General features: G+C 39.8%; 2 protein-coding genes across 5 annotated transcripts in view; one reads left to right on the top strand and one right to left on the bottom strand.

The window, feature by feature from the left end:
• Cmss1 (cms1 ribosomal small subunit homolog) overlaps positions 1-15,636 on the top strand; it is a 302,972-nt gene that overhangs the window by 14,713 nt on the left and 272,623 nt on the right. The gene's annotated exons all lie outside the window — the stretch shown is intronic.
• Filip1l (filamin A interacting protein 1 like) overlaps positions 1-15,636 on the bottom strand; it is an 86,043-nt gene that overhangs the window by 6,013 nt on the left and 64,394 nt on the right. For 2 of the 3 annotated variants that reach the window (XM_034514827.2, XM_034514828.2), the window contains one exon: positions 10,763-13,908. In XM_034514827.2, the coding sequence (XP_034370718.1) occupies positions 11,112-13,908 (2,797 nt within the window). In that variant the 3' untranslated portion in view covers positions 10,763-11,111. Of the gene's footprint in view, positions 1-10,762; positions 13,909-15,636 lie in introns of those variants that run through there. The other variant, XM_076943030.1, reaches the window with a different exon arrangement.

Genomic DNA, 15,636 nt, shown 5'->3' with positions numbered 1-15,636 from the left:
ACTTTGTGGGTACTGGCAAGTGAACCTGGGTTCTCTACAAGTGCTCTCAACCGGGGTGTCCCCCCAGCTCCTTTGTTTTCTTTTGAATCCCTTTTGTTTCCCATGTTTCCTTTTGAATTTCCTTATGTGTGCCCCTTATATTAATTTTCACTACTTTTTTTTTTTTTTTTTTCTTGATCTGAGTTTCACATTATTTAAAAGCTTTGGTTTAGGCACTAGAGCCAAGTCATTGAGCCAAATAGTCTTGACTCTGTACTCTAGTTTTGGAACCAACTTCTTTTTGTTCCTGTGCATTTGACCCATGCAGACCTGTCCTGGTTTGTGTTGTTATTGTTTTTGTCAACTTTACATAAGCTGGAGTTACCTGAGAAGAAGAACTTAATTGAGGAAACTGCTTCCATTCAGAATGCCTATGGATAAGTCTGTAGAGCATTTTCTTGGTTAACATTGGTGTGAGTGCTGCCAGAACCTGGGCAGGTGTGTAAGAAAGCAAGCTGAGCAAGCCATGAGAAGGAGCAGAATGGCAAGTAGCATTCCTCTGTGGCCTCTGCTTCAATTTCTGCTTTTGGGGTCCTAGTCTGAGCTCTTGCTGTGACTTCTCTCAGTGATATAGTTGTAAGCTGAAATCATTTCCTCCTCACGTTGCTTTTGGTCTTGGTGTTTTATCACAGCAGTAGAAACCTAAATTACCTTTAATCTTCATCTGGGGATTTACTTGCAAATCTTTGGGGAATAGGTAGGATGCCTCTTATATAGCAAAAGTGCCAGATAAGTATTAGTTGTTAAAATTGTTATTATCTTTGTCTTTTTCCTTACTTCTCTTCAAAAAGTACTTATTTCTTGGTCATAATCCCATCATAACTTTGCTTTGCTTTTTCTCTTTCCCTGATTTATCCTCTTGTTCTCTCAAATCTACCCTTATTTGTTGGAGTTAATGTTTCTAAATGGAAGTTATAGAAACTGGATAATTAGTGCCCATAACTGGGCTTTGTTTCTCAAACATCACCTTTGATGATGTCATCACTTTTGGCTCAGGAAAATGGTCCTTTGTACATCCTCTTTCCTTACAGTGCAGCTTTGTCTTGCTACTGTGAACCTTTCATAGCCTCACGGAAGGCAGGCCCTATTCTTTCCCATCGTTTCATAAAAATATCTGTGCCCTGTGGTTTGTAAAGTCCAGGTGTCTTGTCAGCCACTGTGTTCAGCACTTCCTGTGAGCAATATTGAAATCTTGAGTAGTGTAGGACGTGGTTCTTAAAAAGTGTGTTTGTCTCACAGTCCTCGAAGAGCTGTGCAGATGCAGATCCCCTGTGTGGTTGGGTTCCATGAGACTAGAAACCTGAGGAGTTGTAGGTGATTCTGGACCAAGTGGGTAGTGATTGCTGTGAGAAACATGGAAGTGTCTGAACAAATCAACAGCTGAGTCTCGTCTTTGAGATTGTATTATAGGAGAAGTAACCTATGGCAAGGTAAAAATGAATGCTGTGTTGAAGCTACAGTGGTTTAGACGTGCCTTTGGAAATCGAAAAATAGAGGGAGGTTTACAAAGGAAATGTACTTGAGGAAAGACAAGAAATAGACTCTGAGGAGCAAAGGCAGAACAACTCAGTCCCAGAAACTAAGGTTCAGGCAAAGAAGGCCAAAGTGTATGTAGGAGGAGACTGAGAGCCATTATGCTGAGGTTGAAGGGTGTGGTCAGTGTCAGAGGAGGATAGGCAGGCAGCACAGGGAGCAAGCCTTGCTAGGAAGTTGGGACTGCCATTATCTGGGCACTGATGGAAGTGCTGTTACTTGATGGAAGGCTAAAGAATTGCAGTGGTCTGAGTGGTATTGGGGTGAAAGTTGATTTAGAAAGATGGAGATATATATAGTGTAACTATGTTAAAGTACGGTTTGTGCTGAGGTCTGCACTAAGGGACTAGTGGCAGGGGCTGGAAGTGATGGGGGCAGAAAAAGAAAGAATGGAAAATAGCTAATTAGATTGTGATTGTGGAGGAACAGAGGTTTCTAGGTATTGAAGCTGGGTAATGAGGAAGGAGGAGGACAAGAACCCCTTAAGGTGTGTGTGTGTGTGTGTGTGTGCGTGCGTAGCTGTTAGCATTGAAGTTTTGGGGATATTAGTAGAGAATTTTGGTAGAGAAATGATCATCATTCAAATGTGTAGGCAAAATACATAATTTCTCACCATCCTCTTTGTTCCCTCCTTCCTACTGTAAGTACTTTTACATCCCTTTCCTAGAATTAGAAATGAATTTTTGAGGAGCCCTATTGTGTCTGAATCTTTTCTACACGTCTATACAATGTTATTGATAATTAACTGGTCCTGAAAAGACCTTAAAAAAGCATTCTTCTCATTACTTGAATACTGTGCTGTGACTGAACCATTATCCACACACTGATTGGCCTGCAGGGAAGGAAATCCTGCCCTCTCTGCCAGTGACCTTTCTGGCCACCCTAGCCATTGTGTCTGGACCAAGCAGACAGATTACATAAACTTGGAGTCTGGGGAGATCTGCCATTTCTTGGCACTGAAGTATGCAGTGAGGACAGGATATCCCCCTCAAAGCAGATTTCCTTCCTCATTGGCAGTCTGAGAAAAGCCTGGAATGTGGCCATAGTTGATAGGTTTCACAAAAAGGTAAAATACAAACAAACAAACAAACAGACCCACAAGTAACTGTCCATTGTTTCCCCAGTGCTTTCTTGGAAGCTAAAATCAGCAGTCACAGAAGCATTCACATTTTCCAAAGTTTATGGAGTAAATTTTTATTCTTCTAATTCTCACAGAAGAGCTTTATATAAACTAAATGGTCTGCTTATGAGTATGCTGTGTGAGAAGTCCTCAGCATGGTTGCTACTCTGCATGTGACTTCCTCCAGTACCCCCTAAACAGGGGCTTGTGGATATGTTGACAGTTTTTAGATAACTTCTCCTTGACCTAAAACTTGTTTGTTTGTTTATTCTAGGTGACCGAAGTATCTCATATAATATATTTAGGCAAAACATTATCAAAAGACAAAACAGAAAAGGAAGTAGCTTGGTTTTTTTTTTTCTTCCCTCTTTAAAAAGGGAGAAAACAAACCTACCAATAGAAAGAAATTTTTGAGGAATTGTTTCGAGTTGTTTGGAAGGTGGTTATGTTGAAAGGGGCTGTTAATTGTTACGAGGGGACACGAGAGGCCAAATTAGAAACAGAATTTAACGCTAATAGAATTGAACTATAACATTTTCCCTGAGCTGGGAAAGTAAACAGGTTTTGTTTTGGTTTTTGTTGTTTTTTTATGGGAGCATCAATTTTTTCTTAGTAATATATGACAGTGTTTGAAAAGTAGATTTCATAATTTAGGGAATACAAACTAGGAAAAACTTTTAGGATCCTGTGTGGATTAAGTTGATAAGGCTTGTCTTTATGGATGAGACCTTGAACCTTATTGGTTATTTCCATTTCCAAGAAAAGTCATTATCTGGCCTGGAGACAGCCACCTACTTCTAAATTCCAGTGTTTGGGGTTATAATGATTCCCTCATGGATCACGTTCGCTCTTTTGCTTGCCATATTTGAAGCTTATATAATCCTATTATATAATAATTACAGTAATTCTCTATACCAATGGATGGCCCATCCAAAGCTCATTCTTCATGCTTAGCATTTGTGTACTTTGCTTGCAGAATCATGCTTTAGGGTAGGATGGATACTGAGACAGCCTTGGGTTCTCTGAGGACCAGCTCTTGATGATGATAGAATGAGGGGTCATGTGGGTCTTTCTCTGCCCTATAGGACATGCAGTCCTCCCACACCTGAGTCTTGACTTTTCACACTCACTGGCTATTGGCCTAGCAGTAGCTTTAGGATTCTGGAAAAGTTGGAGGGAAAAGTAAATCACTATTCCTGTAGTGGTCATTGAATGTTTTATAAGAAATGAACTCTGAGCTAGACTTCTCAGGGTAGATTGTTTCAGTCGATGAGAATTGTGAATATTATCACTATAGAGCAATGGTGGGTGACCCCTTCCAGTGTTGAAGTGCATTCTGAGTGTGTTGGTTGAAATGACATATATCTAGGGTAGAACATAGAGATAATATTAGGCAAAGTGTCTGTCACCATCAGACACATTTAGTAGAATGCAGTTTATACTGCTTCCTCTTGCATTGAAGTAGCTTCACATTGTGTTGCCATGGAAAGAAAATGGGACAGTGAGAGGCATATCTTCACCGTGTCAGTTATGTCACATACCAATAAAAAATCAAGAAAGTCTGTTTTAGTTTATCTCTGAAATCTGACAGAATCCCCTCACCCTCCGTGTTAGGGTTGTCACAAAATGAAATATTTTATAAAGGGTTCATTTCCTCTCAGCAGCCCTTCAGCTCCCCCATTACATGGCATGATTAGCCAGAAGCCTTCTGTGGAGACACAGAAACTTCCTGTCGCTGTATTGAAGGTCTGTCACAATCTGACTGGTCTGTTCCCTTCCTGAGAACCATCTCAGCTGCACTAATTGTTACACTTGAACAGTGGATGTCATCTTGCCTACATGCTTGCTCCATGCCTGCCAAGTGGGCATCTCCTAGAAACATCCCTTTGTCTTCTATATCCTGGGCCACCTCACCTTTTCCTCCCTGTTTCTCGCCTATTCCTCAAATCTAATCCTAAACCCCAGCCCTCCAGAAGCTGTGGTGCTTAATGTCTGTTTTTTCCTCTGGAGCTGTTTGTACAGCAGAGCTGACTTACAGAGTTGTTTCCTCTTTCAAATGTAATAGCTTCCAGTGAGGGGCAACTTTGGCCCCTATACTACCTTTAGCTATGATGAGAAATAGTTGTTTCATGTGGCATCTAATGAATAAAGGCCAGAGGGTCCTAAACATCCTATGACAGCAAAGAACAACCCCTGCCATTGTCCTCAACAGGGAACTATTAGACCCCTGCTGTCATTAGTCCTGAGGTTAAGTATTGCTTTATTTGATGGCGTGGGGCTTATATGATAGGTAAAAGAAAGTCACAGACTCTTAGGGAAGGAAACAAATGTGACAAGGTCGCTGTCTACTAGGCCTCATGTGCCAGTGAAAGAAGTCGGTTTAATGAAGGAAAATAAAGTTGCCCAGTAGATTATCTATAGTCAACATTATTCCTAATAGCATTTTAAAAGGTTATAGAAATGTGACAACTCTCACAGGTAACTCATCCATTTCAGAAGCCACACATGATTTTAAAATCTTAATCTCTTTTTTTCACAAAAGTTCAAAGACTTGTCCAAGACCCTTACCACTCATTGACAAAGGCATGAGCTGGAATTTGGTCTTCCATTGAGGTCCTCTAGACTCTCTTCCTAGTCATTCACTTACTCATGCTTTACTGTTAGTCTGGTGCAGTCCCCTTCCATCTCCAGTTTATTTGAAGTATCATATAATTTTCTACTTGTAAATATTGTGTGGCACTCATTCCTTGACCCATTTCCGTAGTAAATTATCAGTGGATGTTCTTATTATACACAGCGCTGACTAGGAGCCACACCATATGTTTATTTGTCATGATCAGTGGGTTAAGATCACTTGTATCCATGTGATGCTTGGAAGAAAAGATACCACATGCTAAGACATTGGGTGTTACTGAGTCTACCACAGTTCGCTTAAAGATTTAATTATCTATACTTTCCTAGTTATGAAACTGGGAACATTCCCACCTAATAATAAACCTCATTTTTCATTACAGCCTCTAGAGGGCAAAATAGTCTTACTTTCTGGGACAGGTATGTCTTAAGAGTAGGGGGAACACTTGCCAGTAGCAATACACAAATTTCTGTAGCTGTGAAATTCCAACTTCAGGCTGCAAACCAAGCAAAGGATTTATTAGAATGTAACTTACGATTGATTCTTCCTTTTAGACATCCCAGTTTGATACCATTTAGGGGGTGGAGGTGAGGTGGGAACACTTTTAACATTAGGAGACTCTCAAGGATGTCTTGGGTTTAACTTAGTTACACACAGATTGTAAGAAGGTTGCTGTGGATGGGGAAGTAACTGATGTGGCAGGATGTTTGCCTTGAGTTTAAGAGGCCCCAGTTCCATCTCCAACACCACTAATGCCACAGGGGGAGAAAGGGAAAAGAGTGGAGAGGAGGGGAGGGGAGGAGAGGGGAAGGGAGGGGAAAAAGGAAAGGATAAAGGAAAGGAAAAAAAAGAAAAGAAAAGGGGGAAAGGAAAGAGGAAAGGAAAGAGGAAAACATGTTTGATTCCTCTCTTTTTGCTACATGTGTTTTGTCCAATTATATTTTCTCTTGACATTTCAAAATAAAAAATGACATTTTTAGAACATAAGAATGTAGAAATAACAGAAATTAATGTAACTAGAGCTAATAAAATTCTTTCATTTAATTTGTTTAAAGACCTACTTTATACTTAGTATGAAAGAAGCTATAAAATGTTTTTAATTTAGAGTTATTTCAATAAAAAAAAATCATAGAATCTTTGGATTATATGGGTTTGAAAATAAAAATACTCTTCTAGAGGGAAACAAAGTAATCATAGGAGGCAGAGGCAGAGAGGGAACTGAGGGGAGAGAGGAGGGGAGGGGAATGGGAGGCAGGGTCAGGTTGGTGAGAGAAGCCAAGAGGGCCAGGAGAGTGAATGGAAATCTGCAGCTGGGGTGGTGGGAGGGGAGAATCTCTAGAAAGTCCCTGAGACCTTGGATAGGGGAGGCTCCCAGAAGTCAATGCTGTCAATCTTAGCAGAGATACCTAACATTGGAGATATAGAACCTGAAGAGGTCACCTCTTGTAGCCATGCAGGACCCCCAGTGGAAGGATAGGGACACAAAGCCACCCACAAAACTTGTCCCATCTAAGAGAAATGCAGGGATGGAGCAGAGATCAAAGGAAAGGTCAACCAATAACTGCCCTAACTTGAAACCTATCCCATGGGCAGGCACTAGTTCCTGACACTTAATGATACTCTGTTATGCTTCCAGACAGGAGCCTAACAAAACTGTCCTCTGAGAGTCTCCACTCAGCATCAGACTAAAACAGAAGCAAATTCCCACAGCCAAACATTAGATAGAGGTCAGGGATACTACTGGAAGAGTTGGTGTAAGGATTGAAGGCTCAGAAACAGATGGGAACCCCACAGGGAGACCAGCAGTCATTTCAACAAACCTAGATCCCTGGGAGATCTCAGAATCTGAGCCAACTAAAGAACACACAGGCTGGAGCAAGGGCTCCCTCTACCCCGCCCCGGCCCCCAGCACACATATAGCAGACAGGCAGCTTATTCTTCATGGCTGCCCAGTCTGGCCTAGGTGGAAGAAGATGTGCCTAATCTATCAGAGACTTGATGTGGAGGCGTACCCAAGGGAGGGGGAGGGTTGTCCCACCCTCTCAGAGGAGAAGAGGATGGGAGATAGTGGAAGGGACTCAGGAAGGGATGGGGGAGAAGCAGTGTTTGGGATGTAAATTAATTAATACAAAAGTACCCTTTTCTGATCTTGAAGACCTCATGTCTAAAGTCTTGGCATTGTAAAATAGAATTGTGGGGACCTTCCAATTAAAATTTATCTAGTCCTGTCATCATTTTGCACAGGCATAGGTTGAGCATCCCTAATTGGAAAACAAAACTTGAAATGCTTCAAAATACAGACCTCTTGAGCACTTAACATGACACTACAAGCAAACAAACCCTTCATGCTATACAAGTTCATTTTATGCATAAAATTGTCTTAAAATACTGTGTAAAATTATCTTTTAGGTTCAGTATATAAAAGGTGTTTGTGAAATATAAATGTTTTGACTTTGGTTCCATTGTCAAGCTATCTAACATGTATGTGTGTTTGCATATCCTTAAGTGGAAAAAAATCAAATCCAAAATCTGGAACACTTCTGGTTCCAGATTAGAAGCCCTTTTGTATATGTAATGATGCATTCCTTATAATGTGGTACTCTTCTAGTAAAGATGGTAATGTTATTTCTACCCATAAAGAACAGTGACATCATCTTGTGCAAGGCCTTGTTATGTAGCCCTAGCCTCCTGTCTCAGTCTGCTGAGTGCTGGGGTCAGAGGTGTGCCATCCTCTGTTCTGTGTATTTAGCTTGCCATTACTTGCCCTTCCCCCCACCACAGAAACTTCTCGCTAAGACATTGCTACGCCTTTTAAATGACAAATAGAACTTGCCAGGGTATTTAAATGGCAGGGTATTTAATTCCTGGTGGAATTCTACAGTTTAAAAAGCTAATGACATTAGTGGGACTGAGTAAATGAAATTTGGCTTTGAAACAGGGACTCTGACCATCGTCAAGAAGTAGGAGCTTTTTATGTAATCTTGGGGCTGAGGAGATGTCTCAGAAATTTTGAGCACCACAAGCACTTATCCATACAGAGGCATGCATACGTACACATAATTTTAAGAAAATGACAATAAAAATAAAATCAATAAACAATCTTTAGATGTTGAGTCAGCCATTCATGGATAGTGCATCTCTGCCTTTACATATTTCTTATGAACAGTTCCCAGCATCACTTCCTTTGTCCGCCTTTGCGGGATATTCCAGTAATTCAGTGAAAAGAAATTCTGTAATCTCACACACAGGCTCCCTAGCTTCCTCTGTCCCTCTACACACACACACACACACACACACACACACACACACGTATATATATCACACATATGTACAGTTAATAAGAAAGTTAAAATTAAAGCCAAGAATCTATATTTTTTATGTAATTTTATCAAAAAAGAATCCTTTGACTTTAGATAGAAGTGACACTTGTAATAAACTGTGTATGATTTAGTAATGAGAAGCTACTAAGGTCATTTTGATGTTTATATGTTAATTATTACACTCTTATAAATGAGAGATAATCACTAGAGACTCTGCAAATTGCAGTCAATGGAGATTAACTACCCAGGAAGCCTATTTATAATTGAAATCTACAACAAATAATACAATGATGTTGCCTTGTTACTGTAGAGAACATAGAGCTTTCTAAAACCTTATTACAAAGAATTTCTATAGATCTCGGAAAAACAAAAATAGAATCTTTACAAGCTAGTTGGGCTGATGGACAGCCAGAGATTCTTACTAGTTACAATATGCCAAGAGTGGACACCCCTCCCCAGAATGCTTAGGACATCGAGGTGGAACCCAGTTGATGATAAGAACCCTCAGCTGGTTCTCTCTGCTTGTTGCCCCCATTGCTATGAAAATATGTTTTCAATCTGCGCTTTTATGTAACAAAATCAGGAAGATTGGTTTTGAATTCTTGCTGGTTTCCATTCATAATTTTGTGATTAGTTGGTTGATACCATTCAAATATCACATGTGCTTTCTCTGGTTTAGTGACTATAAAAGGAGCCCTTTTTCATTGTCAACTTTGAGAGGACTTCAGTGAGCTGTGTAGTTCCTTTCAGAGTTCTATCCTAACTTGACTTAAAAATAACTTTGAAAACAGTTAGACCATCATGTGTTTTGTAATACAGTTGGGTCTCTGCCGATTCCCAACCCCAAGATAAATGTGTTTGAACAGAAGCTTTCTCATTCATCATCAGCTTCAGCTTTCATCCACATTTATTTAATCATGATGCAAGCCCACAGCCTTGGTGTTGCAGTTCATCACCATGGAAGTGTTTCTGTCAACAAATCCTTGTTCTGTATCATAAAATTGATTTTACAGGGGAGAGGAAGATGCCTTTTACTTTTGAAAGGTCTTCACAGTTTGCCTGGATGTCTAGATGAACTGCATTTAAAACAATTGGGAATAAAACTGACTACACTAAATTTTAACAGTTAAGCATAGAACAGGAAAAGGAAAAATGGCGAATTAGCTGTTCTGACGTCATCCTTTTAGAATGTGACTTGGGCACTCGATATGTAATTTAAAATGTTCCTTTAAAAGCTGTGCTCTTTGTTCTGAGGTGCAGAGCGTGCTCAGGGGCTACGAGTAGTTTGGTGTCAGTCTCTAGGAAGCTTTAACTGAGATTTTTTCATGTCCTCTCTGAATGGCATAGCAACCACAGAAGAAATCCCACGATTACCTCTGCTGCCACGCTGCATGGTTATTTTTAAAAAGGTCTTTTAACTTGTGTTCCTAACTATCTGCAGCTTTTATTGCTTCTTGAGAATTCTTTGAGAAATATAAATTGTATGCTTCTGATTGTAGCCTTACTCACAAGCAGGGTAGGGCAGCACCCACATTAAGTAATTTTGGGAACCAAATAACACAGAACAAGAATGACACTTTTGTTTTGAAGCAGAGTGTCCAGAAGTTTATGTCATAGTGGCTGACTCCAGATTTAGATGTAATATATGCTCTATGAGGTTGTCAGTATGCTGAGAAACCTTGATAGCCAAGGTAACTTTAGTTCCAAATGTGCTTGCTAGCTTCTTGTCACATACCAGAGCTTTTAATTTTTACCATCAGTGTATTTGTGTGCTCACTAATAACAGATTACTTAATATTATTTTATCCTGTCATCTGAAAACATTTTCTGACTTCTGATAGTTCTCTTTTGAGCACTAGAAATATTGAGGTACATATCAAGAATGGCATTAAGTTTGCCATCGTTATTTTGGTTCATTTTGAAGTCATGGAGCTGAAACTTTTATTTATCTGAAGCACTTTCTCCTCCTGTAATATGTGACCAGAACTATATATGACAAGTAGTTCCTGCTTATTCTTTAGGAAGAATTATTGGATATTTTAAACAGGAAATAAAATGATATTGTACATGCAGATATATAACACAAAATGATCAAATGAAAATTCAGCAAGCAATGGCAAAAGTAACAAACTATTTACTGTTTTATAATGTTAAGCAATTCACCAAGACAAGTTGCAGTCAAATTAAAGTGAGTTATGGAAAATGAAATACATAAAGATGTATTTATACAAGTGCAGACTAAATATTTTCCATACAGGTATGTAAATAAAAAGATATACAGTAAGTGCACACTTGATATGACTATGCAGGCAACACATAGTTAGTTCCAGATACTCTTGTACAGTCCATGCACAAATCTTCCCAAAGTACAGGTTTAGTCATTCTTTTAGGGGATTTGGAGGGGTGATTAAAAAGGACTGAGTTCCTTGCAAGAATATCAGTATGAACTAGATGAGGGTGAGGGTGGTCAGTTATATATATTACTTACTGTAATTTGTGATTGTCGAGGAAGAGGTGTGGCTGTTGGTGTGATAGTAATACTGCTGGTGACTTTATTGGTTGTTTTGTTTAGTGCCCCATTAGTTAAGCCTTGAGTTCTGCTATCCTGCAGTGCTGCTGAAGGGCTGGCAGGTCTCATGGGGCCAGCCACAGCTTGCATGTAAGGACTTCCTAAGTGAATGTGGATTTTATTATCCTCAGTAGTTATCACACTTGAACTGTTACTGTTTGAACGTTGAAATTGCCATGATGACTGCCGGTCTGGGGAGACTCTGAAAATTGCATGCTTGGCGCTGATTTCTATCGGCTCTGGGGAGCAGCCTTGCTCAGGAGAACTAGGTGAACCAGTCATAGCCAAAACCTGAATAGGTGACATTGTCCGTTCTGGAGTCACAGAACCACAGGACTCCGGGGTCTGTGCTCTGGCAAAGGTTGCCATGGTAACTGGGGGCATACTTTGCTCTAAGTTCATAAGGCTTTCCGTAGAGCTTTTGGATTTAACTGGTGTTATAGAGGCATTTTGGAGAATGGTAATCCTTTGCTTTGGGGTGCCACAGTTTGGTATCACTGCTGTGCTGGTGTAGGAGTGAGGACTCTCTGTGGTTGGACTTGTGATTTCGAGAGTGGCTGTATTTTGAGTGTGGTCTGGAGTAACCTTTATATGAAGTGGCTGCCCAGGTGTGTGACTTAGAACTAGATCTCCAGGTTGCACAAAGTTGCCATTGGACTTAGTTTGTACTTTTCCATTCTGAGGATGGCCCTCCTTGGATTTCATCCAAGGAATCCACAGTTTCCTGTTCATAGGAAGAGAAGTAGATGGGTTGCATCTGAAGGACAGGACAGATTCCTCCTCATTAGGGTCGTCATCCTGGTCCTCATTCTCCTCATATAACTGACCATTGATCACTGCTCTTTCCAGAGGAATGAGGCTCTTGTAATCTGGTGGCTCACTGTCTGCTGCTTCTGTTTGAACTTCTTTAGAAAATACTTGTGGGTCAGAGATTCTTCTTCCATTGAGACTAGGCCGGAGGCTCTTACTAAAATGTCGATACCTTTCTAACTCTTTAGTGAGATTTTCAATCTCTCTTCCCAAATCTCTGTTCCTGTTTTCTTGTTGGTTTAGTTTCTTTTGCAGAACAGAGTGGTCTCCCTGGAGGTGACATATTAGGTCCTCTGTTGCCATGTACTCATGAATTTTCTCTTTTAAGGCATCCACTTCTCTTGACAGGTGGCCTGATTTTGCTTCTTCTTCCTGGAGCCTCCTGAAAAGCCACTGCTCATGGCTGGACTCTGTCTTCTCAGCTAACTTGTACTTGGCAAGTTCCATTTTAGCAAGTTCCAGCTCTTGAGACAGAAACTGAGCCTTGTCTCTCTCGTTAGCATACCTCCGTTCTAAGGTCTCATACTCATCCTCTGTTTTCATGAGGTCATCCTCAATGGCTTTCATGTCCTTTAGCTTCAGTTTCAGCTTTTCCACTTCTTGAGAGAGCTCTTTAATCTTATTGTTTTCTTGGTGTAATGCAGTTGTGGACTTACTGGAGTCTTGGTTTAATTTGTTTTTTACAAAATCTTTTTCAATTGCTTCCAGGGACTGAATCCTGTTTTTCAATATAGTAACTTTTGACAAGAGATCATGTCCTTTCTCCTCTTCTGCTTTCAGTTTATTTCTGAGGTCATCTCTTTCCTTGGTTACACTGTACATCTTCTCTTCTGCATCAGTTTTGGACTTGAGTGCCTTCTTGGTTTCCTCAATTAACTTCTCAGTCACTGTTGTTACTTTATTTTGCTCCGCTTGGAGCTGAGAGGCGGTGGTTTGCAACTTATCTTCCGTTTGCTTTAATTTTTCACTCATTGTCTTGCGTTCATCTACAAGCATTACAGTTAATGTTTTCAGTTTAGTTAAGTCATCCTTTAGTGTGATCTCTGTCTTTTCTAGCCGACTTTCAATGGCTTCTAGCTCTTTGATTCTGGCATTTAAACTCTCCAGCTCTTCAGACAACTGCTTTGTGGTCATCTTTTCTTTTTCTAAATTGCATTTCAGAGAGTAGCATTCTTGTTTGCTCTTGTCTAAAGCATCTTCTAATTTTTCCAGAGCCGTGATCCTTATACTAAGTTTGTCCACCTCTAGTTTGAAGTCTTTACTCTGTACTGTCTCTTTCTCAAGCCTCTTACTGAGTTCTCTGCACTGCTCCTCCATTTTTATGAGCTCTTCATCTTTGCCCTCCATATCCAGCACACGCTTCCTGAGCTCATCCACCTCCTCCATGATACCAGAGTTTCCATATTCTCCCTTGTTTATTTTGTCTTTTATATCTTGCAGCTCTTCCTCAGCTTTTCTTAAAGACCTATTGGTCTCTTCTAACTCATCAATTTGCCGGCTGAGTGCTGCCAGCTTCTGTCGGAGCTGGCGATTTTGACTGTCCTCGTTGGTGAGCTTTGCCATAATTTTGTCTTGGTTTTGGTGAAACTCGGTGGTCTGTGTTTGCAGTTCTTTTTCTAGTCTAGTTGCCTTCTGCTCTTCTTCCTGAGCTCTGGCTTCAGCAAGGGCTAGTTTACCCTGTGTGTCCTTTGCACTTGTGGTCAGATCTTGGATTTTCTGTCTTTGAAGGGCGAGTTGAGCTGTAAGTCGTTGTTGTTCATCCACCACCATCAAAGCAAAAGACTTGAGCTTGGTCAGCTCCTCTTTCAGGGACTTGATCCTCTTCTCCTTTTCTTGCTCCTTCTTTTCCTGGGACTCAGTTTCTTGATCAATTAATTTCTTTAATCTGAAAATACAAGAGCACAGATTACAGTTAGTGCTTTAGGAATTCATCAGCTGTAATTATCCATTTTTGTAGTGTAAAGCAGTTGTATCAGTTCATAGATAGCACCCAGAGAAGTGTTGGAGTTTGAGGGAGGAGACTCCCATTTAAAAAAACAAAAAACTAAACAAAACCCAAACAAACAGAAAAATAGATACCTTGCTTAGGTATCTTTTCAAATTTGTTTAATATTGATTAGTAACAGTTCAAGTTCACTGTTAGCCTTAGAAGATTATAGGCAGTAGTATTTGTTCTTAATTGTTTGTGTAGCATAATCTCTGGGTACGACAACCTGAAAGCTATAAAGGAAGTTATAGACTTGAGATTTCAGTTAGACATGGCTGTGAAACTACACCTGCTCTGACCAGCTAATTAACCTGTACAGTTCTCCATTTCCTCAAATGATCTCAGGGGCTTTTTGTGAAAGTGGGGCAATTTATCTAACATTATCTTAGTCCTGGCATTTGGTAAACATTTGACAACTGTTGCCATAGTGCTTTTTAAATTGTTAATTCTTGCGCTGTATTAAGTGTCTTGCTTGAACCATTAAGTATGTGCTACATTACTAGTTACTGTTTAACACATTGGTTATTAGGTAAGATATGCATTACTAGTTACTGTTTAACACATTGGTTATTAGGTAAGATATATATTACTAGTTACTATTTAACACATTGGCTATTAGGTAAGATATGCATTACTAGTTACTGTTTAACACGTTGGTTATTAGGTAAGATGTATATTACGAGTTACTGTTTAACATGTTGGTTGTTAGATAAGATAGCATTTTATTCTATTTGTTTAGAAGTTATGGACAGCACAGATAGGTCTCTGTGTATTAAAATGCTAGTTTGCACTAGTAAGATAGCATGCTGGGAACCACTTAATGTGTCTTTATCTGTCTACTGATTGCCATGTAAGAGGTGAACTAAGAGGCAACTGAGTTAGGGTTTGGAGTGCTCTAACATGTCAAAGGGCAAGGAGCTTGACAGTAAAGAGCTTCCTGATTAAAAAATCCAGTGCTAGAAATTAAGAAACCCTGTTAGCAAGAACATAGAGAATCCCTCTTAAATGACTCTAACACACTATTTTTCTTCATTTAAAATCACCCATCGTAACAGGAAGATAGTTCCATGAAAGATATATGGTCTTTCCCATGCACTTGGTTACCTCTGTAGTGATGGTACAGCTTTAAACTTGTGAGTCTCTTAATTATACTGGGAATGGGCTAATTATAGAGGATGTAATTGCAGCTCTGTGGTGTGGTGCAGAAGCTAAAATAGAATGGAATTACTGAAAAGTAAAAGGACTGACAACTTGAAAATATAAATATATGCTTTCTAATCAAGCCTGTAGAGTTCATAATGTCAATAAGCCTGTTTAAGCCAGCCAGCCTGCCTGCCTGCCTGCCTGCCTACCTACCTACCTATCTACTACCTACCTATTCATCTATCTATCTATCTATCTATCTATCTATCTATCTATCTTTTTGTTGAGATGGGGTCTCCCTGTGCAGCTTCTAACTTGTAGTTCCTGCTGAGGCTGACCTTGAACATGTGGTCCTTTCTGTATCATTTAGGATTATAGTACTTTACCATGCCTGGTTTAATCAATCTTTCCTATTTTTTAGTTAATTAGCCAATCTTTTGTCTTTTATCCTTGTCCCAGAACACTTGTAAAATTAAGAATCTG

The sequence above is a fragment of the Arvicanthis niloticus genome, chromosome 12 (assembly GCF_011762505.2).
Source record: "Arvicanthis niloticus isolate mArvNil1 chromosome 12, mArvNil1.pat.X, whole genome shotgun sequence".
Taxonomy (NCBI): Eukaryota; Metazoa; Chordata; class Mammalia; order Rodentia; family Muridae; genus Arvicanthis; species Arvicanthis niloticus.
Note: the sequence above shows the minus strand (reverse complement) of the source record. Positions and strands in the feature narration are given on the sequence as shown.